Source organism: Corvus moneduloides, chromosome 12 (genome assembly GCF_009650955.1).
Source record: "Corvus moneduloides isolate bCorMon1 chromosome 12, bCorMon1.pri, whole genome shotgun sequence".
Lineage (NCBI taxonomy): Eukaryota > Metazoa > Chordata > Aves > Passeriformes > Corvidae > Corvus > Corvus moneduloides.
The window spans coordinates 4,811,502-4,834,499 of record NC_045487.1 but is presented as its reverse complement, the minus strand read 5'-3'; the positions used below and the strand labels follow the sequence as shown (position 1 = coordinate 4,834,499).

Sequence of the window (22,998 nt, the reverse complement as noted above, 5' to 3'; positions counted from 1 at the left end):
TCAAATAGTATCATTTTCCTGCATTCCTATCTCCGTTTTCCTGCACATACTGTATTTGAAACAAACTTTCCCTTCCAAAGTGCACAGGAGGTGAGAGACTGAAACTGATGCAGAGTCTGTAAGAGGCCAGGACCAAGCTCCCAGCTCTCTGGGCCCTGAATGTTGTCACAACAACTACTCCATGGAGCTGTGAATAATGGATAAGTACTGAGAGTTTTTGAAACATTTACTCTAGGTTTACAAGAGCCTTTTGTTTATCAACCACTGCCAAGTTAGAACTCCTGTGGAACAGTCAAACTCCCTCTTTCCTCTTATACATTTTGCAGTTTAACTCCTGTGGAGAAGATGAAACCATCTGAAATACACAGTGGATTCTCTCTTGGCAGGGCTTTGATGTGTGACTTGTGTAGCAAAAGTTTGCTCCTAGGATTTAAACCCAAAAACCACCAAGCCAATTACTTTGACATCCCTTCAGATCATAAAAGAAACCCTCTTTTTGTACATTAGAAAGGTTTCTGTATTACCAGCAATGTATTTCTGCCCTTTAGAAGGGCTGTGATTCATATCCCTTTAGAAAGAAGGAACTTTCAAAGGAACATGAATTTTGCTTTAGTCATCTTTCATGAATTAAGCATTCCTCTGCTTCCTCTTAGATCAACTTAAATCATTGGGGTTTGTTCCTGTTTTGTACTTAGCTGCTAATAACCATTTTAAAATTGTGGGGAATGGCTTTAGACCAAAACTCTGCTGTACTATTGCGTTTTCCTGAAGTGCAGGTGTGTACAACTCCACCTTACCCTTAGATGTCACATCAACTTTGAGAGCACATTTGTGGATTCATTAAATATTAAGGCTAATGGAATCAGCTGCTTTAGTTCACTGGTTTGCAAAGGGGAAGTTTTGGGTTCAGTCCTGCGATGTCATTAGGGCAGTTGCCCTAATTGATCTTAAATACAGACACACATGGATACATATGTCAAACTATTCCTGATCACACAATTTTCACAAGCCTCTGCTCTGCTGAAATCACAATTGCCAGGCACAAGATGTAAAATTAATTGCTTTATGAGTTGTGACTTAGGTAGTGTTTGCTAGACAAAAATACAGCCTAAATAAGCCACTGTAGAACCTGGATAAACAATCACTGCAGGAGCTTTGCACACTAAGAAAGCACAGAAAGGGGAAGGCAGGGCCCCCATCCCTCCTGCCTCACAGGCAGGACTATTTGATTACACAGTAAAAAAAAAAAAAAAAAAAAAAAAAAAGAAGGAAAACAAAGGATTAATAAATTCTATAAAGAAATAAAAATCACACAGAGAGGTAGTTGATATGGCTTCTCCTTTTTTGGTATCATCTTTACAACTAAGAAAGAAAAACATGAGGAGTTTAGGAAGACACTGCTTTTCAATGGTCTGGGAGCAATAGAAAAGTATCTCAGGGAAAACAGTAGTCCAGATTATGAGAACAGTCACGTGCCTATGACAAAACTGCCATTTTAAGGCTGTTGTTACTAAATTTGATGTCAAATGAATCTATGAAACTATGTATTTTAGCAAGTGAATTTTGTTTCCCAAAATATTATAGATAACATCTGGAGTTACATGAATCAGACAACAGAATAAAAAACCCTCTTGGGTACACAGATGTGAAACACTTTCATCACTGTAATTATTTATAGTCTTGTATATGTGATCTTAAGTGGTGCTTTTCAAGTTGCCAACACTGGATATTCAGTATTTCCTTGATTGATGACAAACTACACTGAAATATTTTGTATGAATTTATTTCATTATTCCAGCTCAGTCCTCAATGGATTTTATGTATTTCTCATAGGCATCTTCAGTCATCAGTTCATCAAGTTCAGCAGGGTTTGCCACAGTCATCTTGATAAGCCAACCTGTAGTCAGGAAATTAAAAAATAAAGGGTTGCTAACATCCTACAAGAAAGATGCATTCCTATTACTGCTTTAGGAAAGCACTCCCAGCAGGAACAACCAGCCTTGGAGCACTGGAGAATCAGCCAGGTTTTTGTGCAGGCAAAACAATGTTTCAGTATTTGAAAAAATGAACAACCAACCATCCCATCATAAGAAATGGCCTTTGGGGTCAGAGCAGTTGTGTAATTTAGTGCTGGCTCTGACAGTGGCATAGGGAGATACTGTCTGGAAAGAATAAAGGAGCCTGAGCTCAGTATCATGAACTCTTACAAGATCCAAAACTAGAAATGGAGTCAAGGGAAGTAGATTTAAATTCAACCACAGTGTATATCTGAAAATAAGATGTAAAACCACTGTTCAAAGATAAGACTGTTATAATGCTTTAATGTTAAATTTTATTGGGCTTGAACTACATTCAGTATATTCCATTTAAGTCTCCACAACATTGAACTGGAAGAACAGGAATTGCAGAGCCATTTGTAGTAGCAAGAATCCACATAGTATTCATTATTGAAAGATAAAAATGACATCTTACCATCTTGATAACAAGATTTATTGACAAGCCCTGGATTATCTGCAAGGGCAGCATTAATCTCAGTCACTTCTCCTGAGAGAGGGGAGTAGAGTTCACTAGCAGCTTTCACGCTTTCCAAAGCTCCAAACTCATCTGAAACAGAGAATATGATGGAATGTTTCTAAGGGGAAAACACGAAGCACTGCATTTTTTCAGTCAGACATCCTGGTGATGACCCAACCAGTGAAGAAATGTCTACATCTTGAGCAAGAAGACAGACTGAAGTCACCCACTTTATGACAAGGATCAGCATTATTAAATTTGATGTTTATGGTCTTGAATTCTGGGGAACTTGTGCTAGCTGGCTACTACAGAAGGGACAGGAATTCCTTACATTTGGTTAATCCTTTGCCTAAAGCCCCACAGCACATGATATATTAACTTAGAAGGAACAACACCCAGCTCTTGCTGCAAGAGGTTTAAATGTGCCTTTTATCTACAATTTAAACCTTTTTATTCATAATTTGGTTACAAAATCAACACAGCCACAATTTCAGCAATCCCATTTTTCCTTCAGAAATGCTATCAAGTGTTATATTTGCATTCACTGGAAAACACACATTAGTATTCAGAAGCACCACACTGGAAGCACCCAGCAGCTCTTCCCTTTTTCCTGTTTTGGAGGGAGTTATGGAAATGGTGCCTGGAGCAATGTTAGTGCAGAGCAGTTCTCAGCCACAAGCAAACAAGACAGAGGCTGAAGGAACAGGGACCTGTCAGAAGAGTAGATAGGCACCAGCACAAGGGATCTGAGAACAACTTGTTCTGGGAAAGCTTGGAATTAGACTGAGGCCAGAATGGGCAGAAAAGAGAAGAACTTAAACGGAAATGAAATTCCTTCAAATAAAGCAAAACTACAAGTTGGTTAATTAAAATCCTACACAGAGAGACCTTTTGTCTAACAGTCAGCATTCAATGTAACACATTTGGCCAAAACAGTTTGATAGGGAGCTATTCCACAGTAAGGATGGCAGAAGAAAGGCCTTCTCCTTTACCTCATAAACCCACATTTCTTTTTAAAAAATTGTCTAAAGATAATGACAAGCTTTTCCTCATATACTACCCAGACAGCTCTCAATGTTAATACAGGAAAAGGCCTTTCATTTCTACCTGTTTATGTTCACTTTCTTTAACAAGAAAAGTTACATAATTGAATGATGAAGAATGTAACAATTTGTACATCACTAATAAGCAAAAACCTGTGATTACATTTAATACCCCAAAATTACTGAGTCCTATATTTGTAGAAAAGTTAGACCTTGATATCAATTAGAAGTTTCACCTCATGCAATTCACAAAGTGTATAACTGGAGAATTACAAATAAACACTTGCAAGTTCAGACCAAAGCACAAATATTTGAAAAACAAAATATAGATAAAATCATTACAAAAAATATTTTAAATACTGTCTCTTTGAATAAATTTCTTCACAGTTTAAAAAGCAGGTATTTTCTGCTGCTAAGCACAGTCTTGACAGTGAGAATTTCAAATTAAAGCTGTCTCTTGTAGAAATACCTGAATTTATTTTGCATACAGAAACTTCATAGTGATATTAATGACCATAAATATTATTTCAGAAAATGCGTCTTTGCAAAGGACGAGTGGGATGAGTAGAATAATCACTTCAGGAGCAACTAGAATTGAAACTTACCGTGTTTACTCAATTTTGTCCCAACTTCTGGAAGACTACAGTAAACAACGTCTCCTAATGCTTCCTTAAAAGCAAAACAAAAGCATCAGAGCATACATTAACAAAACTATGCATAGAAGAGAACTGATACAGTAACTCTAGAATCTGCATATCAGTAGTCTCTGTCTCTAAATGTTGTTCTCATTCTTTAAGGATTGAGTATTTTTCACTTTTTCTTAGCAAATGCTTAATATGAATAAACTGTTTTGTTATCATAGCCCAAATACCAAATTATTGTTTCTCTATTACAGTGCTAATAACCCTCAGGCTCAAGTTCTATGGAGATTTCTTCTGGCAGAATGAGGAATAACATCTGCTGATCTTAGCATCAGCTACAGAGAGCTGTTAGCACAAAATTTGTCCTTAGTAACTTAACTAAGACCTGTATCACCATAAGAATTGGCTCAACTCTTCCCTGACACATGTATCCTATCTCAAAAAAGACCAGAGATCTCACAGAGTGTTAGAGTTATTGACAGAAAACTGAGATTAAAGGAGATGCTGCTTGTCCTAAGAAACATTAGTTCCGTTTATTGCTGGCTTGTCCCATTCATTTTTCTTACGTTTCACATACAGCGAATCTCTGCCCAGAATTTGCCTGTGACTATTCCAAATCAACTACCTGCATGAGAACAAAAAACCCAAAGGAATTGAGTAAGAAATATATGCCATGCTGTAAATCTGTTCACAACTGTTCTTTAGCCAGAGGGATTTCACCATATTTGTGTTCAAGGGAAATTTGACCTAAAAAAGTATGTGATGTCCTCTTCACAGCCATGAACTGCTCAGGCTTAGAGCTGAACACTGAAGTTTCTCACCAAGTTCAGCTCTCCACAAGTTCAATCTGAAGCTATTAAGACCTTATCAGAATGCTGAGATAGCACAAATATCACAAATAATGTGATAGACCTAAGTCCAGAAAATCATGCTCAGTGTGTCGCATACGCAATTAAAACAATAAAAAACCTGTAAATGTCCAAAGAGCAAGGACAGAGCAGATAGGCATAAATAAATATTGCAGACTTGGAGAAGGGGGGACGGATCAATACCTGTGCAAAATTGCTGATTCCTACTGTTCCAATGCCATTTTCCACAGATACCCATTCGTGCTTGTCTGTGAATTTGCGGGCTAAAAGGAAACAAACTTGGTATTTCAGAAAGAAGTGACATGTTGCTCACTTAAATACACATTTGCAGCTTAAACCGTGGGGCTTTTCACTGAGTTTGTTCATTTTTCTTGGAAAATATTTTAAACAGCCCATGCAATTTACAGAAGCACCTTGTTCTGCTCAGGACATAGTGACAGGGGCAGGACTGGGTGTCCTACTCAGAGTATTATCAGCTCCTGTGCAACCATCTGGAGACTGATAAAGTACAGGACTAAAAGGACCAGCTCTCCTTCAAACAGAAGTGCAAATCTAAAGCTTATATGTGTATTTTACCCGTAGTTATACATTTCTATGATAGCACAGTGACTTTTCAAACATATTTAGTGTTTATTTCTGATAACTTCTTTATTATGGCTGGGAAGGCCAGTGTTAGTGACTCTAAAAAACATTACAGCATCTCATTCAAAGTGCACAGCTGGCACAGATCTATGTAAAATTAAGGCAAATTAATACAGGACAATTAATAAGGTGACTTACACAGACAACTGCTACCTAACAGAATTTGCTCTCTGTTAATATTGCTACTGTGAGAAGAACACAGTAGTTATTCTGTATCATGTTAAAAATAAGCCTGTTTAAAACATTGTTAAGTCTTTTCACAGCAAGGTTACAATTCTCCTTACATTTCAAATCTGTAAGATTCAAGACAGCTTTATTAGAGCAATTGTTTTTATAAAGTCATATGGAGAAACTTCAAAAGAAGTAACTGAAACAGGCAATATTTTTCTTGCTAACATTTTTCCTGGAACTTTTCTTACTCTGAGCATTTTCAGCCTGCCTTGTCTGTTTTCTCACTTCTATATAATTTCCCTGCAGATACCTTCCTACTTTTTTTTAATCATTATTTTAATTAATTTATTTTTATTTTCCACTTGCAGCACCCATCCAGTCAGGTAAGGGATGTTGCAGAAGCTGAAAAAAATAACTTCTGAAACAGCTCCCTGAGTGATGAGTGCCATAGTACAGCTGCACATTCCTTTTGAGTTCAAGATTCTCCTGTCGAGCTCATCCTGTGGGCTGGACTCTTTATGGCAAACACCAGAGAAACTACACTTCTGCAAGTCCCTGTACATTTTCTAAAATTGTATGTGAAGGAAAACAGAAGTTCTCACTGTAGACCTGCTAAAATATTTCCAGTCATATTTTAAGCTGCTTCAATTGCAGTGATCCTCTTATTTGTGTTTGAAAAGTTCAAGAGTAGCAAGTCTCAGGTTAAATGGTTTGTCTTAGAATAGGGCCCAGGTTTTATAGAGCTCAGTAGAGCAATACGTGGTTTTGCAAGTATAGTACACAAACAAATATGAATAAATTGTAAATATAAAGTATTTTCCCATGGCTTACCAGTCAAAAATCCACAGAGAATTTCATCTAGCATTACTTATAACTACAAAAAATCTCATGACACACTCTAATGAACAGAATCTTAAATGTCTCAAATAATTTCAGGTCAAGATGTTAAACCCATGGGAATTCTATTGGAAATGAGTAATGAACTGTAAGAATGGAGAATGACAGTTGACAAATCTCAAACCCAAGCTGAACATGTCAAAAAGAAGCCAACCAGCACATTTTTATTTAGAATAATAATATTGTATAGAATCTGTTTATAAAGCAAGGCTAATAAAAAACCAGAAGATTTTCACACCAGTTTGGAATACAGCAGGAAAATGTCCTGAACAGTTAGAAGAGCATCTAACTTTCTTGCAGGCAAAAAAAAAAAAAAAAAAAAAAAAAAAAAAAAAAAATTGAAAAATTAAAATTCTGAGCATGCAACAAAAACCACTGCAAATAAAGTAAAGGTCAAATTAAAAACAGTTAATAAGTAATCTCAGAATCTGAACTTTGAGCTGATGTGGTCAGCCCATTAAATAAATCAACCTAAAGGAATATGAAATGTCAATCTCTCTGCATTCTTTTTCAGAAGAGCAGCTGAATTTACTCTAGCTTCATTCATTTCAACAGGACTTTGGTTTCAGCTTAAGTAGCACACTCTGAACTCAGGCCTTCATTTAGTGTAACCTGCCTCTGTTAAATATTTATATATACCTGAAGAGCGAACTCACACCGCCACAGAGAGGCGTACAAAACTTTTCCTCTCTGCCTAAAACAAAAGCACTGTTTGTTACTCCTTCAAGTGATGTGTATAGAAAAACAATGGGTACATTGAATAGTGAAAAAAAGCTTAGATCTTGACTCAGTTTGCAAGTAATGACCAATAAATGTTATTTCTTTCACTTGCAGCAGAAGGCAATTAAACAGGTAGGTTTAAGATTATCTGGAAAGAAATGGATGAGCTCTTCTTAGTGGCAGTCATTACTTTTAAAGCATATTCTCCTCTTCTCGCCTACTTTTTAAACATTTCTGTTTGCTAGAGTACCACTGATCCTGTTTTTCAGACTTTCATGGGTAACTTCCATTCAAAAAGAGCTTTGACTGCAGTAGACGCTTTCAGAATGAACTACCCCAAATGCAAAATCACAGCAAGCACTGATGCCCGAGCCCATCCCCGGCCGTGCCACTCGTGCAGCTGTGGCTGCACAGGAGCCAGAACCAAACTCCTGCAGCCCAGAGCGGCTCAAGGCCCTGCCAGCCTGGCTGGGGCTCCCTGGCTGCCCACGCCAGTCCCTGCTGCGGCTCTGCCTCCACCGGACACCCACCCTTGGCCCTTTCTTGTGCTGCTGATGCTCCTTGGAGCCAACATCAAGCTGTTTACGAGCGGCAATCCCGGGAAAAGCGATCCGCTTTTTTGGGCAAGCTGGTGTACTCCCCGCTCGGCCCACTCTGCGAAACCTGCACGGGTCCAGAGGGGGACTGAGCCGCTTTGCTAAAAACTGCAGTGTGGAGATGCCGATAAAAGTTTCTGGCCAACTAACGGAGGTGAACCTGCTCGTGTGGGAGCGGGATCGGGAGTGCCAGCAGCAGGACCGGGGGCAGGTGAGGGGCCCTCCGAGGCTTCAGCCATCTTGCGAGGTTCTCCGGCCCCGCCGACACCGGGGGGCTCCGGGCGGCTGCAGCATCGCGCTCCGAGGGGCCGCCGGGAGGCAGGGAAGGAGGGAGGGATAGAGGGACATAGGGATAGAAGGATAGACGGCGGCTGCCGCCCGGGGCCGCCGGCGGGACCCGCGCTCCGGCCACTCCGCGCACCCAGCCCCGGCTGGCGGGGGCTACCCCGCGGGCTGGGCCGGGGCGAGCTCCCGCAGCCCACCCTGCCCACCCTGCCGGGCAGAGGCACCGCCTCTCCGCAGCACCGGGCCGCTGTCCCGCCTGCCCGCCGCTCACCTCCCTCCCTCGGGCCGCCACTCACCGGACAGCAGCAGCGAGCTGGTGCCCAGCCTGCGGGCCGCAGGCCCCCGCTGCGGCAGCGGGAGGCGCGGGCAGCGCGGCGCCAGCACCGACCCGACCCGCCGCAGCGCTCGCCACGCCATCTTTGCCGGGGGCGGGCGGGGGCGGCACCGGCGGGAGGTGGCGATGGCGGCGGGGCGGGGCCGGGGCCGGGGCCGGGGCGGGCGGCGGTGGCCGGGGGGACGCGCGGGCCCTGAGAAGCGGCGGCTCGGAGTCGGCTGCGCGCTCCGCTGGCAGCGGGCACCGGGGCGGCCTGAGGGGGCCGCCATGTTCCGTGCGCCGCCTCGGAGGAGAGGATTTAGCCAAACAATGCAACAGCCGCTCGGTGTTTATTTAATAAATACAGGTGCCAAGTCTACAACAAGTGCACGTGGGACGTTGCGTCTTAGGGTTAGCGCTATTTCTTAGCTATTACTCCAGAATAACACGCCGGCAGCACTTTGAGGGTGAACACCGCACCATTTTCCCAGAATCACGGAATAGGCTGAGTTGGAAGGGACCCACAAGGATCAAAGTCCAGCTCCTGGCCCTACAGAGGCACCCCAAAAACCCCATATGTGCCCGAGAGCGTTGTCCAAACGCTTTCTGAGCTCTCTCAGGTTTGGGGCCGTGACCATTCCCTGGGGAGCCTGTTCAGTGCCCGACCACCCTCTGGGTGAAGAACCTTTTCCTAATATCCAACACAAACCTCCCCTGACACAGCTCAAGCCGTTCCCTTGGGTGAGCCCGTTTTAGTCACAAGCTGTAATAATGTAAGCCTAACTCTAACCACTGCAGCTGGTAGCAAGCAAGTAAATACTTTGCCCACAAGCAAAGTGACTTCAACGCGGTCTTCGTTCACTCGCTGACAGGTTGTTCCGGTTGTCCATTGGTGACTGGCTTCTCTTCCTTCTTGCATTTAATCCCAAAGAAACTGAAGAGTTTCATTAGCATTAGATCAACAATCTCCTCTTCTTCTGAAGCCTGAAATAACAACGAATAAGTTACGAAGAGTTGCACATCCAAAGTGGATTCAGTGTCTGCTGAAGCCAGAGCAAGTTGCAAGACAAAATCTCTACCTGAGGTGAAATAAGCCAACTTTCAGCAGAGCACGAGTGGCTGACAAGCAAAACATCATGCCAATATTTTTATTCAGACAGAAGCCCCAGATGAGTATGGACGCTATAGAAATTTTAGTTGTCAAATCCCATGGAAATCTCTACAGGAGCCTAGAGTGCACTTGCCAGCTCCTATACAGCTCATGGTATACTCAATGAGACACCCACCATTTCTACATGAAGTAAATGAGAAAAACTCAATATATCTTGTCTTCTATCAATCGTATTCTTTGTTTTCATGTCCCTTGACTTTATGTAAAATGTAGAAGAATTCTGGTCAGTACTGGAATGTTAAGCTGGATTTCACACTATCAGTAGCTTGAATGGGTCAGGCACTCACAGTGAGAGTTTTAAAAGGAGCTGTAAAGCCTCAGGCACTTCACTAGCAGTTTTGGCACTGATTTCAGTATAGCTGAGCACAAGCCTAAGAGTTTATTGCTGGATTTAGTATGTGAACAGAAGGCTACAATTCAGATCTGAACAAGGACTCATATGAACAGGAATGGACAGTGTAAATCTGCAAAATCTGAAGTGCACTTTCTGAACAAATGTTGCCTTTTAAAGAGTTGGACTGAATTTACATGGTTTTCGTCCATGGTTGAATACCTGAGTAAGCACTGAACAAAAAATGTTAAAAGCAGGAGAGCTTAGATGAACAAACCTGGTAGTGCTTCTGCTCCTCACTAAAAGCAACCAGAATCACCGAAATGAATAGATTCAGTACCACAAATGTCATAAAAATTATGCAGGATCCAATTAAGAAGGAGCCTAAAACTGGATTATAGTCCAAGACCTGTGTAATGCATAAGGTAAGACATCATATTGTGATTGTGATAACAAACAAACAAAAAACCATACATACAGACATACAGATATACATATACACTTACATACAAGCAGTTAAGACCCAATAATAAGTTTGTTACTTTGAAAATCTTGTATGTAATCAATTATGTCATATGTATTATACATATATACAAAATTTCTCCTTTAGTCACTGTCCTGTGCTGATACAATATAGTACAAAGACAAGAGAATATTTATATATATGTGTGTGTGTGTGTGAATATGGACAATTTTGGGGGTTTTTTTAAGCATTTGCATTTGATTGTAATGGTATGACAGTTGCACATGAAAGTTGACAAGGCTGAGATCTGCTTATCCACAGAACAGCTGAAGCTTCCTCCTGCCTCAGCTTTCAAAATAGATGAAATCTCGGTATGCATTTACTTTATTGTACTGGATGCTTTACAAAGAAGCACAGTCTGACTGTCAGAGACACTTATAAACCAAGGGTTGTGAAAAATCCGAACCCTAATCTTCATATAAGCTACGGTACAGGAATGTATTTTCAAGATTAACATGAATGGGAGAGGTGGAAAAGTCTATGCCCGATTACTGATCTTCAAAGCCACCCATATCCTATTGGGTCCATGGTCTAAAGACATCCACCAAGGAGGACTTCACAGTCAGAGATGCCCAAGAATTAATCCACAAAGAAATGTTCAAAGGATATTGAAATATTTAAAAGATTTTACTGAAGAACATGAAGTTCCCTTGTGGAAGGCCTTGCCTTTCTTGGAAAGACAGAGGGGGTGTTCAGGACAAACACAGGGCTTTGTTCACATTTCTATACATAGCTTTCTAAGGAAATTGCTCAAAACCTTCAATCAATTAGTAACATCTCTAGCTGAAATGTGAGCAGGTTTCTTAATGAAAGGTTCGTTATGAGCCTCCTCATGGTCAAAACAGGACATGAAAGAGATTTCACTTGGCGTCTTTTTCTTGCTCAGAAAAGGTGGCTGCTTTAGGAAGCTGTGGAGCTTGCAAAATTACATTAATGTTTAACACTAACTGAAAGTCCTTCTATTTGCTGGGTTAAAGCATATTTGATAGCTGAGATGCCAACTGTATGGTTGTAAACTTCTCAAAATTAGATATGGTACCTCCTCATAGTTGAAGATTCCCAGCTGAAGACTGACCATGGTCTCTGCCGAATCAAAGAGAGTTTTGTAAGAGTAGAGCTTCCATCCAAATATCAGGTTTGCCTGCAGAGGACAGAAGCCACGTCTTGTGTCGTGATCAGAGTCCTTGCTGCAAAATGTGTTTAGCTGTAAAACCTTTTATCATAGGTATGAGAATGTGTCTTACATCTGCTGAGCTTGCCACTGGATATGTAAAAAAGGTACTTATATCCCACTTATGAACTAGCCAAATGGAAAATGGCACTTTCTGAACCCTCCACGATTTAAGTTTTGTCCAGAAAATCTTTTTTTCTGTACTTTGTTCTTTGTCACATCTATTACACATAACAAATCCTTATTTTTCAGCTCAGTGTTTGATTTTTCACTAAATTTCAGTTTGCAAAGAACAGACAAGTGGATGTTTTAGCTTCACTTTCACTCATACAGGAGACTTGGGCTCCAAGCTGCTAACCTAAGATTTAGACAGGCAGCTTATTCCATTTTACATGGTAAAGTTATGTTGCTTTTAGCATTCAGAAACAGTTGATTTAGCCTGACAGTACCTGGAAGCAGACTGCAGAACACAGAAAGCACTGTCATACTCACAGCAATGGAATAGGCGAGGAACATGATTGCAATAACAGTGATGAATCCAGAGATATCACCCCATGCCCTCCTTAGTGCTGAAGTGATCATGTTCAGTTTAGGGTTGAGCCTCAGCAGATGCCACAGTTTCACTGTGGAGAGAAGCACCAGGAATGCAATCAGGTAGCCAAGAACTGCATCAGCTCTCGCTGTTTCACTGAAGCTTACAGAGCTGTTAGGAAAAAAAGAAAATACGTAATATATCATGCACACGGAATCCTTTGAAGTGCATAAATGGGTATGCTGGAAACGCCATTTACTCTGTCCTTGGTTTCAGTGGAGGCCTAATGAATTCCTCCTTGCGTGTTCCCACCTGCACTTCCTACTGTGTGCACACAAAAAGCTCAGTTGTGCATGGCTAAGTTTTTTTTTTTTTAAGGAGAGGAGGTCTAGGCTGTAGCCCAAATTCTGCTCATTATCCTGTGATTCTACCACCTCTTTCCTATGTGACCATTTTAAAAAAGATGTTACAATTTTCCATTCTGTACGAAAGAACCCATTATTGTCCTCTAACCAATGGCTTTTTACAACAAAGAACAAGGCAGATTATGTGCTTTCTGGGTGGATGTCCCATAGCAGAAAGGCTTGTTGGTTCACAAGAGAGGAAATTAGGGGCTAAAAAAGGGAGCTTGGTGCTCAAGCCTGCTGGATTTTACTAGAGCAGTATCAAAAGAAAATCCTATTGCTGGCACAAATCTAAGCACTGACACACTCACAGGCTTCATGAATATAACCATCTAGGACAGCAATATCTAGCACAGACAAAGTGCTGTCTGGGAAGAGGAAAAACAGATTTATTTCTGCATAAGCAGCAACAACAAAGGATGCACTAAATAGCATTAGTACTTACTCCTCCTTGTGTTCCTGGTAGTAGCTGATGTCTCGGGTCCCAAGGACTGTCCGTTTCACAAACACTGACAGAGCACTCCAGCTAATCAGTATAATGGCCAGCTCCAGGAGATTCCACTTGCTATGGAAATATCTCCATCTCAGACTCTTCATCAGCTTGCCCTGTGAGGAGTTTTACTGTTTCAGTCTCATCACTCCATATCATACAGTCCACCTCTGAAGATTAGGGCAATGCCCTCCACAATTAAGCGGACTACTCTGCATTAATAAAACTACAGCTTGCACTAAGTTCTCATTATCTTTCTCAAAAGAATCATTCCAGCCAAATACAGTTTTGCTTTCCTATTATTTAATACTGACACTGTATCTAATTCAATCTTCCATTGGTGTAGCAGCACCAGCACTACTAAAATCAAGTACAGCCCTAAAGCTTTTGTGAGTGAAATCAACAGCAGGCACAAGGAAATGCTCTCAGCCAAACTTTCCATTGGACCTCACCTGTACTATCATGTAGTACACAATGAAGAGGAAAAAAATGACTTCTGCTGCAACCACAAAGATGTGGAGGCTGTTGGTGTAGGGGTAGAGCCGGACACTTTGCAGCTCCGTGCTTGTGAAGAAGGCCCCTAAAAAACAATCAGAGGTCACCTCAAGGCTCTGATAATGACACCTTTCTGCTTTCATTCAAACAACTCAGTTCACCAGTAAGACTTCTGTACTCACTTTCACATCAATGTGAGGCTGAATCCAACCACTGAACTGAGATTTAGACTTGACTATGTGAGTAACCCTCTAAGTATTTGAAATTTCCTCAAACAGGAATTTCAGAGTCAAGGCTTTTACAGTGGTAGTGCTGTCTGTGTGATAGCACAATAGTAATCCCAATAGGGCTCAGTTTGGATTGGACTGCAAATGCAGAAATACAGCAGGAGAACTTGGAATTTTTTAAAAAGCTGAATCTCATTCTAAACCCAAAATTAGCTTAGTTTTGTGGTCAGTTTGGGCATTTTCTGATACTTGGACACACCAAGAGAGGCTGCTGCTCAGACCAAATGTTTTCCTATAGCCTTTAAACCAGAATTTGGTTTCACTATTCTGTTTTATCCACATTATGTATTACATATTTACATAGCTATATATTAGAAGTCATCTGGAAGAAAAAAGACAGACTGTTATTTGTATTTTTTGTCTTAATATTGTATTGATTAGCTGCAGTGATTAGGAAACAGAATTTTTCTTGTTCCTGATGTGTAAATTCTGGAGATCAAGTTTCAATAGTGTGTTTTCTTCATCAGTAGATGACCACAGCATAAGCAAACATAAGATATTCCATTATGGTCTATATTACTGTGATGCTGCGTTTTTCCTAAATGGTTTGTAAAATTTGCATTGATTCTCTCATGATTAGATTTATTAAAACACTTGTCTTTACTAAAGAAAAAACTAGGAAAACACTGGCAGTGTGTAAATCTACCTTCTCTAGGTGCACTGCTTGCTCTTTTCATAAATGTGTAACTTAGGAAAGGTTCTCACCTAAAGCATTGCTTTCAAACATCAGGCTTATAATGCAGAACAGGTTCACGTTGGCATTGTAGACTGTAAATTCAACAAACACTGCTCTTGTGAACGTGTCAAGCCAGACATTTTTGAAAAGGTACTGGAGAATTCTGTCAAAAGAATTGCAGCCAGTGATCTAACTCATACAGGAATGTATCACATGGAGGATGCACTGATAATTTACAAGAATACAAGTGGTACCTGGAGGCATTTTTAGGGTCAGTTCCCAGGTGAATCACATATCCCCCTCCGCTGTAGATGGCAAATTTGCCCCAGATGGGGTGCCCTCTCAGTTTGGACTGACTCTGATACTGCCATGCTGAGCTCAAGTCAGAGGAGTTATCAAAGGCTGAGGTATTCCAGTGTTCCCCATAAGCTGATGTATCTTCTGTTTGTAGGGAGTATGGAGCGTGGCATTCCTCAGCTACGTGCTGGAGTCTGGGAGAAATGGGGCAGGTGCCTCCTCTCACTCTTACTTGGCGAATTCGGGCACTACCCACCAGCTTGGAATTGCCATCTGTAATGAATCCTAAACAGGAGATGGAAAAGAGCAGCACTGGCAATATGACAAAATTAATAATATTAATTTCTTTTATGAGTCAGTGATGCCTTAATATTTTGCCATATATTCTTTTCTTGGAAACACTGTAAGCAAAATAGTCATGAAAATGAAACCCTCATGTTGATTTGAACTGAGTTCTTAAATACAATTCACACTAACAGAGTTCTGTGTCACTCCCCATCTGTATTTTATACAGAAGAAAAGTGGGGCCTGGGGGAGAAAAGTGACTTTATACAGTGTTCATGTGGCCTGTCATGCCCAAAGAACAACTATGCTAATATATTTCAACATTTACCATTAAATGTGAGCTGGAAAATGAGTCATATTTTACTGGATATGGCTAGATAGAAACATGGTGATATTGCATAATTTGCCTTCACATTGACCCAAGTCCTGATGCAAACAGCTCTCCTGAGGAAAAGCTTTATGGTGCCACCTGTCTGCCATTCTTTTTTTTTTATTATTATTATGGAAAGAAAGTTGTGTAAAACTGAGGATATATCTGGAGTAAGTAATGTAAAATGTGAAAAATTTAACATTGCAGTGCAGAACTTTTGGGTTGTATTAAACATAAGGAAAATATCAGGGGACGTTTAACGTGGGGCCAAGCTGTAGGGTTTTGTTATCCACTAGTATTCCTATTGTAAGCTGAAGGGAAACAATGTGAATCTTCACCTTTATATGATCCATAAAGGTTTTTGAGTAAGGTAGTGTTTGCCCACATGAAAAAATCCTGGTAACTGTAGACATCATGGAATCCATCTGTAAAGCTGTCCTCAATGTGTTTGTTTAAATAGTAGGAATTGGGATCTCTCTGCCCATAGGCAATCAGTAACAGCATCCATAAAAACCCCAGATAGGCTGGAAAAAAAAACAGAAAGAGACAGCACATGTGAGCTCTGAGTTAACAATGCTGTTCAAAATAAATTGTGTGAATGATTTCTTCTGTCAGCACTTATTAGGCCACAGAGGTGCTTTATAGACTTAGTGACCAGTGCCAATGAATGCACCCAAGCTGCTTCAATGTGCTGCAGTTTAAGTGTTTCACATTTGGAATATGAGCAGCAGTCAAGAAAATAAGTGGGAAGGCTAAAGAGAAGTAGTCATGGCAGCTGTAAATAAAATGAGCAGTCTGACTTTGTTCCAAGTGAAGTTGAGGTATTTTTGCCATTGAGTTTAGAGGAAATAAAACAGGGGCATAAATCATTATCTATAGATACTATCTGCTTTTAGAAAGATGGCCTCCATCTGCTCTTTGATTTCAGCTTCATTTAACTATTGACTTCCTCCTTTTATCCTTTCTACTTTTCTTTAACCTCTCATGTGTGTGATGTGTTTCTTTACCGTAAAATGAAGCCTTAGCCACACTTTTATCTCCAGCTAACATTCCCACCTCCTTGCAGCTCCAGCTGCCATGGAACAGCCTGTCTCTACATCATAACGTCTGGCAGAAAGCTGAAGATATGCCAAAACTTTGTCACCCAAGAGAACAATATTTTCACTGATGTAAAATTACTGATGAGTATTACTGAATAAAACAAGATAATCTACATGTGGATAATACCCAGGATTTCCCTGATGAGGGCAAAAGCTTTCTTCTCCTTCATGCAGCTGATTTTCATTTTCTCCACATTAGCAGCAGGAGGTGGCCGGTAAATATTGCTTCTGCTGTCTCTTTGGGCTCCAAAGAGAGGATGTGAATCACCTGTGAGGGAGAGCAGTGAACCTTGGAATTAGTCAACAGATTATCCATGTCCTGCTTTTTCTTCCTTTGGACATTCTAAGGAAACATTTCTATTTAATGCTTTCCCTTATTAAGACAGAGGATGTGATTTTAACCATTACTATAGCAAGGCAAACAGCGGGGAAGGAAGGAGCTCACAAAAACTGTGTTGGGTTTAGGACCAGGTGTAGCCCAGGTGTCTCTAGGCTGAGCATCTCAGAAGGTGGTGTATTTGTAGCCTGAGGCTGAGCAGGGAGGAAGCTGTAGATCAGATAACTTTGATGTGCCCTAGGATTCCTGTCTGCTAGTCAAGGCTTTATTTAGATATGATTATGACTGCAGAAGCCACTGTTCAGTTTAGGGGAATAATACAGATAACTGTGGTTGTGGAAAAGTATGTAACCTGGGAACCTTTATATAGGCCTTAAAGGATGTGGGAAATTTCTTTGTGAGAGGTTTTATTTATGCTTGTCAGATAAAGAGCTACCAGTCTACATGAAGGTTGTGTTTTGCATTGGGTCACTTATTTATTTTCCCTAAGTTGTGGAATAGTTACAGGTTTTGTTGCAAGGCAGTTGAGCTGAGTCACGTATTCAAGCATAAAGCACACCAAAAGCTAGGAGAAGACTGCACTTTCTTTAATAATTTCTCGCTTTACAGGCAGTTACCTGGTGCAGATAAAGGCTCATCAATAGCTGTGTTTTCTTCATCCTCATGTTCCACTTTCTTCAGAACCAGAGCAAAAAAAGCAGCAAATCCCAGCACCTGGAAAGAATCAGCTATAGACTCACCATATGCCCATTTCATATAAAGAAGCTCAGGCTTTGACCTGGATCCCTTTGGATCCAGGCACTGCAGGAACACAACTGTGCTTTGGGCTTGTTGAACCCATGCAGCTGAAGCCCATAAAAAAGAGAACAGTGCACAGTGCTGGGGTTTGCCCAGCTGAACTGATTTTGTGACACACCCTTCCTATTGAGAAACCTCATTCAACCCTGACAAAGCAGGGGAGATGAAACTAATGGAGTTAATGTCAGCAAAAGCCAGCAGAACTCTGTAAACCAACTGCTTCCTCTTGTTTTAAGGGCGAAGACTTCTCATTTTATATCTTAAATCCTGTAGCTCTTTAGAACATGTTACATTGTCTTTCTGCAATCGCAGCAGATGAGGTTCATCTTGGCCAGTGGTTGTATTTCTGAGGCTCTCACCTTTAAGGGCTGTGTGATGAAAAGACTTTCCAGGAAGGAGATGACCATGGAGATCAGCCACTTGATGGAGTTCTCCTTGCCATAATGGAGTCCGTAGAGCATGGTAAAGAACCCGGACACACCGCTGGTGGCTGCCACAAGGAACCAAGCGATGAACACAAACCACCAGGGCAGCCCACTGTGGGAAAAACTTTTCTTGTCATCATTGGAGAAGTTTGGAGTATGGGACCACCTTGAGAGTCAACCAGAAGAGAAAAAAATCAGTCTGAGATGGAATAGGAACCAAAATCACAGTCATAAGGTTTACTGGTAATAGGCAACAACTAATGATATAAAATCAAAATATTCTAAGTTCTTTTAATTAATGTAGTTATATAGGTATATGGATAGCAAAAAGTACAGTGAGAAAAAATAATGAGGAGGCATGCAGAGATCAGCTAAAACCAAAATAAATGTGATGGGCTTATTTACTCCTCAGTTCATGCATAATTGAATCTCCAGTAGAACTATTGACAAACCTATGAGTGCATTTAAGCTGCCGAATGCATCTCTTGTGATCGCCATGAAGGCCAAGTGACGTAATTAGTGCAATTGTTTCCAATACTTCCAACTTAATTATCATATTTCACTGAACTATTTTTGTCTGCTTATTAATTTTTCTTTATCCATACATTTTAAGAGTCTTCTGTGACTTTGGAGCTCAGTGATTATCCCAGTCCTTTACTATCACATGGCATTGTACTGTAACTTTCCACTTTGGAGGCAAAAATGATAAACAACAATGATGGGTCATTATTGCCTTTGTGTGCAGTTCACAGTGCATGGAAATTTCTTTGTAGCTCCTGCAGTGGTATAATAGTAAGACTTATTTTTACAGATATAATGATAGTTATCTAGCACATATTAAGCAGTAATTATTTGGGCTCTGTCATCCTGTCCAATTTTGAATTAATGACCTGAATTTACTTATACTGAGAATGAGATGAGAACTGGGTTACCCCTCACTGATGGATGCTGATGAGCAGATTTGGTTCTCCAGGAGGTTCTTCAAATGCTGAACCTGACAAACAGCTTGTGTGTAACTCTGAGGCATCTGAAATTTATGGGGCCCCAGCAATTCCAGCTCCATCTCTACATGCTGGAGTTGCATGTACAAGCAGCGATGGTAATCACTGTATTTCAGCTGCTCACAAATTCTCTTCTCTGGAGTTGGACTTCTTGCTTTTTCTGCAGGCAAAGAATTATTCATTGATTTATTGAGAAAATAGATATTCCTAGATTAAAATATTGTTCAATACAAAGGGTGGCAGAACTGGAGCTAAAGATCATGAGTGTGATGAAGTGAAGAGTAACATTTGAAGGGATGTGTAAAAGCAGCTTTAGTACTAGAGCATAATGCTCTTGTGCTGGAATGGCTTGGAATTTTTTCCAGAAGGCAACTTAGTTAAACAGCAGTCCTAAAAGCTTAATAGACAGGTCAGATCAGATCAACTGTTAATTTGTTCTTGGGTGCCTGTGCAATTAGTAGCTTGGAAGACTCACTGGAAAAGCCAAATGTGAGCCTTAATGAAATCACTGATATTGTTTACTCATACATTCTTGTTTAGTTGAGAGCCAGACTGAAAGGAACAACAGCACAAGGCCAAGAAGAAATAAAAGGACAGGTCAAAAAGACTGTGAAACAACTGATATTTGTGAGTCTTTTCATTGGTAGATGCTGATCCTGCTCCCAAGCCAGACTGGTAGCAAACATTTGATTCTACAGCATAAGAAACAGATTTCACAGTTGTCTTTACTTAGTTGTGCACTCAGTGGTGCAGTGAAAGAACAAGAGGCAATGGGCACACCTCAAAACATGCAAAATTTCTGAACATAAGAAAAAACTTATGTATTGGACACTGTAGCAGGTTGCTCAAATAATTTGTGGAGTCCTCATCCTTGGGGAGACATTCAGCATCTGACTGGATTTGATCTTGGACAATTCTGCTCCTGCTGACTCTGCTCTGAGCAGCATGGTAGGATCCAGAGATCCCTTCTAAGACCTCAGCTATTCTGTGATTCTGTAGTTGCCTTTGAGTCAGAAAATGTAAGAAGAGCTTGGGTCATGACATCCAGTGCTATAATAATTTTCACTGCAAAGGTTTCAGCAGGCATTTCACAGTGTGTTATTTACCTTGGATATCCACAGCACCTAATGTGACGCTTATAGGACCATCCTTCTTGCTCTCATGATAAAGCCCTTGCCCAGCTCTGTTCTGCTGACAGATGATGTCCGCAACCAATGACAAAAGTGTGTTGATGTTAGTTGATTTTTCAAGGTCTGGCGCTGAGGTGAGAGATGGAGTCTTCAGGGCTTTAAAGAGTGAGTTGGCAATTCTTCTTATGTCCTAGGAAAGACAGCAGCAACACAGCAGTGACTCTGGCTGCAGTGGCTTATGCTGATGTGATCTGACAGCACCACTGGCTGGGATCTGCACCAATTGCTAAAATATCCAGAATGGATAAGAATAGCACATCCTACAGTGCTGAGTGTGACAGACAGATTTCAGTGAGTTCAGGAAGGCAGCTTTCAGGGTTTGAAAGGGCAGAGTACCTTCCTGAGGACCTAAGCTGAAAAAGATGTGGTCCATGATACCTTCTATCTTCACTGTCTTGCTTAGCATTTGCTTTAACTCCTGAACACAGTGATTTGGTCACACACAATAACTGTGCAAGGGCTGGGATGTACAAAGACAACCTTAATGAAGGATTGCATTTAGGTGGGCAAATGCGTGCTTTGCACCAGTGGTAACTGTCTTTTCTCTTCAGACAGGCTGAAGTGCATCAGACAGGGATCGTTTGTGGCGCTGGGGAAGCCGGTAGTGCGTGGCAGCAGAGGGCAGTACAGGACTCATTGGGACTTGCCTTTGTCGCAGCCTCTGGAGTGAGAGAGGCAGCCTGGGCGGCCCGTGGGGTGGGAGGCAGGCGTGGGGATACACGACCATTTTTTCCCGGCTTCTTCTCTCTCCCCTGCTGGGCTGGCCGGGGTCGTATGTTCCTGAAGATTTGCACAATGAGCAGGTTGATGGGGAACATGAGGAGGGAGCTCTCAAAGCCAATCATCACTTCCTGCCATGTGAACTCGATCTTACCTGTCAAGGTCAAACAGAGGGGAGAAGGAAAAATAAACCCAGGCAAGATAAACCACCAAGTCTCTTTCTTGTGAGAAAGCCCATTTATTCAACTTTTGCTTCCAGATTCTGCTGTCTCTCTATTTGCTTGCCCAAGCAATGTTGAGGATTGTTACCCAAATCCATCTTCTGCTCAGCAGGATCCTTTGGCACACCCCAGAACATGATGCTGGTCAGCATGGTGCAGAGGAGCAGTGAGAAGCAACAGGACACGCGCTGGGCTCGTGTGAAGGAGCTTCGTGGGGAGCGGTTGAAAACCGAGTACCAGATGTGCCCATCCTGGAAACCCTGGGAGGTCTTCATGAAAAACAGATTGCTGGGAAGGACAAGAGGGAAATCAAATGGATTCATAAAAAGGAGAGGGAAGAACAAAACTCTAGTTCAGGGTCCTAACCTGTCCATGCTTCTAGGCACTATCAGAAGAAATAATAACTAGGAGAAATTATCAAATATCATTGCTTGATTTGCATGGAATGGTCATAGCTACTTATGTCCTATACTTCTGGCTACAGCATGGAGGGAAGGTGAATAGTTCCTACCTAAATTGTTAAGAAAATTACACATAAGAGAAGATGTTTGGGTTTCTCTAGGTCCTGTCAGGCTATCCTTCTTTAGCACCAATATTTTCAGTATGGTAGTACTGTTAGGGTAATGATTAGATTTACTTAACCATCCTTCTTTTTTCTCTTGTTCAGAGCCCTTTAAGGGCAGTGGAAAAACCTGCCTTGTTTTCATGTTTTTCTAGGGCTTTGGTCTGTTTTTTCCATGCTTGCTTTTCTAGACTGACTGCTATCAAGAGGAAAAAAAACCTGTGAAATAGGGGGTACCTGAACTGCTTCAGGTCCTGTTCTGTTGCTACCGGGAACATTTTATCTAGGACACATTCTCCAATATCAATGGCTAGCCAAGAGTTACAGAGGAAGTACCATTTCTGATCCCGTGCCAGATCATGGACTGATACTCGATTCACATACCTGTTGGAGAAACACACAGGGCACAGTCATATGTCACTGAGTGTGTTAAATTCAGAACTCAACAAGACTGTGGAGGACAAACTCTGGCCTTTGGCTTCTTAGGGCGACTAACCTGTAAGGCACAGAACACATCCCATCCTGTACTGGACCTGGGATATGGGAAGCACTCCTGGTCCTCCGGTTTAGACTATGATTTGGTCTATTCATCTGCAAAAACTAGGATCTAACACTTCTTTTCTTTCTAGAACTGCACAAAGTTTTTTCAAGTGCTAGAAAAGGAAAGCTGCTGTCATTATAAAAAATTATTTGTGGATCTTTACTTACCAGGATCTCCAGACCTCCACTTACCAGGACGGACTGTCCCCTGAATTATCATGCCACAATCTAATACTCTGCAGTTCCCCAAGAGGCAAGAAGGTACAGAGGAGGAAAACATCCACTCCTCCACGTTCAAAAACTCGTGTATCAGGATCATTTAGATGGTGGGGCTCACTCTGTCCGTCCAGTCCATAGAGGGTGAGAGTCACCTGGAAAATA

At 41.3% G+C, this 22,998-nt stretch overlaps 2 protein-coding genes across 7 annotated transcripts in view; both read right to left on the bottom strand.

Annotated features, from left to right (window-relative positions):
• Positions 1-1,321: 1,321 nt before the first annotated feature.
• GCSH (glycine cleavage system protein H) lies at positions 1,322-8,811 on the bottom strand. Its single transcript, XM_032121696.1, has 5 exons — positions 8,675-8,811; positions 5,251-5,330; positions 4,163-4,226; positions 2,473-2,604; positions 1,322-1,897 (listed from the first exon to the last, which is right to left on the bottom strand). The coding sequence occupies exons 1-5, from the start codon at positions 8,793-8,795 to the stop codon at positions 1,800-1,802; spliced, it is 495 nt and encodes a 164-aa protein (XP_031977587.1). The 5' UTR covers positions 8,796-8,811; the 3' UTR covers positions 1,322-1,799.
• Positions 8,812-9,009: 198 nt separating this feature from the next.
• The window catches only part of PKD1L2 (polycystin 1 like 2), a 38,948-nt gene continuing 24,959 nt past the window's right edge, over positions 9,010-22,998 (bottom strand). For 3 of the 6 annotated variants that reach the window (XM_032121688.1, XM_032121685.1, XM_032121684.1), the window contains 18 exons: positions 22,810-22,988; positions 22,315-22,461; positions 21,604-21,803; positions 21,222-21,448; positions 20,491-20,704; positions 19,316-19,544; positions 18,318-18,549; positions 17,778-17,874; positions 16,951-17,091; positions 16,062-16,247; positions 15,026-15,353; positions 14,801-14,934; positions 13,766-13,893; positions 13,269-13,429; positions 12,380-12,590; positions 11,756-11,857; positions 10,471-10,602; positions 9,010-9,675 (listed from right to left, as the gene is read on the bottom strand). In XM_032121688.1, the coding sequence (XP_031977579.1) occupies positions 9,550-9,675; positions 10,471-10,602; positions 11,756-11,857; positions 12,380-12,590; positions 13,269-13,429; positions 13,766-13,893; positions 14,801-14,934; positions 15,026-15,353; positions 16,062-16,247; positions 16,951-17,091; positions 17,778-17,874; positions 18,318-18,549; positions 19,316-19,544; positions 20,491-20,704; positions 21,222-21,448; positions 21,604-21,803; positions 22,315-22,461; positions 22,810-22,988 (3,174 nt within the window). In that variant the 3' untranslated portion in view covers positions 9,010-9,549. Of the gene's footprint in view, positions 9,676-10,470; positions 10,603-11,755; positions 11,858-12,379; positions 12,591-13,268; positions 13,430-13,765; positions 13,894-14,800; positions 14,935-15,025; positions 15,354-16,061; positions 16,248-16,950; positions 17,092-17,777; positions 17,875-18,317; positions 18,550-19,315; positions 19,545-20,490; positions 20,705-21,221; positions 21,449-21,603; positions 21,804-22,314; positions 22,462-22,809; positions 22,989-22,998 lie in introns of those variants that run through there. The other 3 variants (XM_032121686.1, XM_032121687.1, XM_032121689.1) reach the window with 3 other exon arrangements.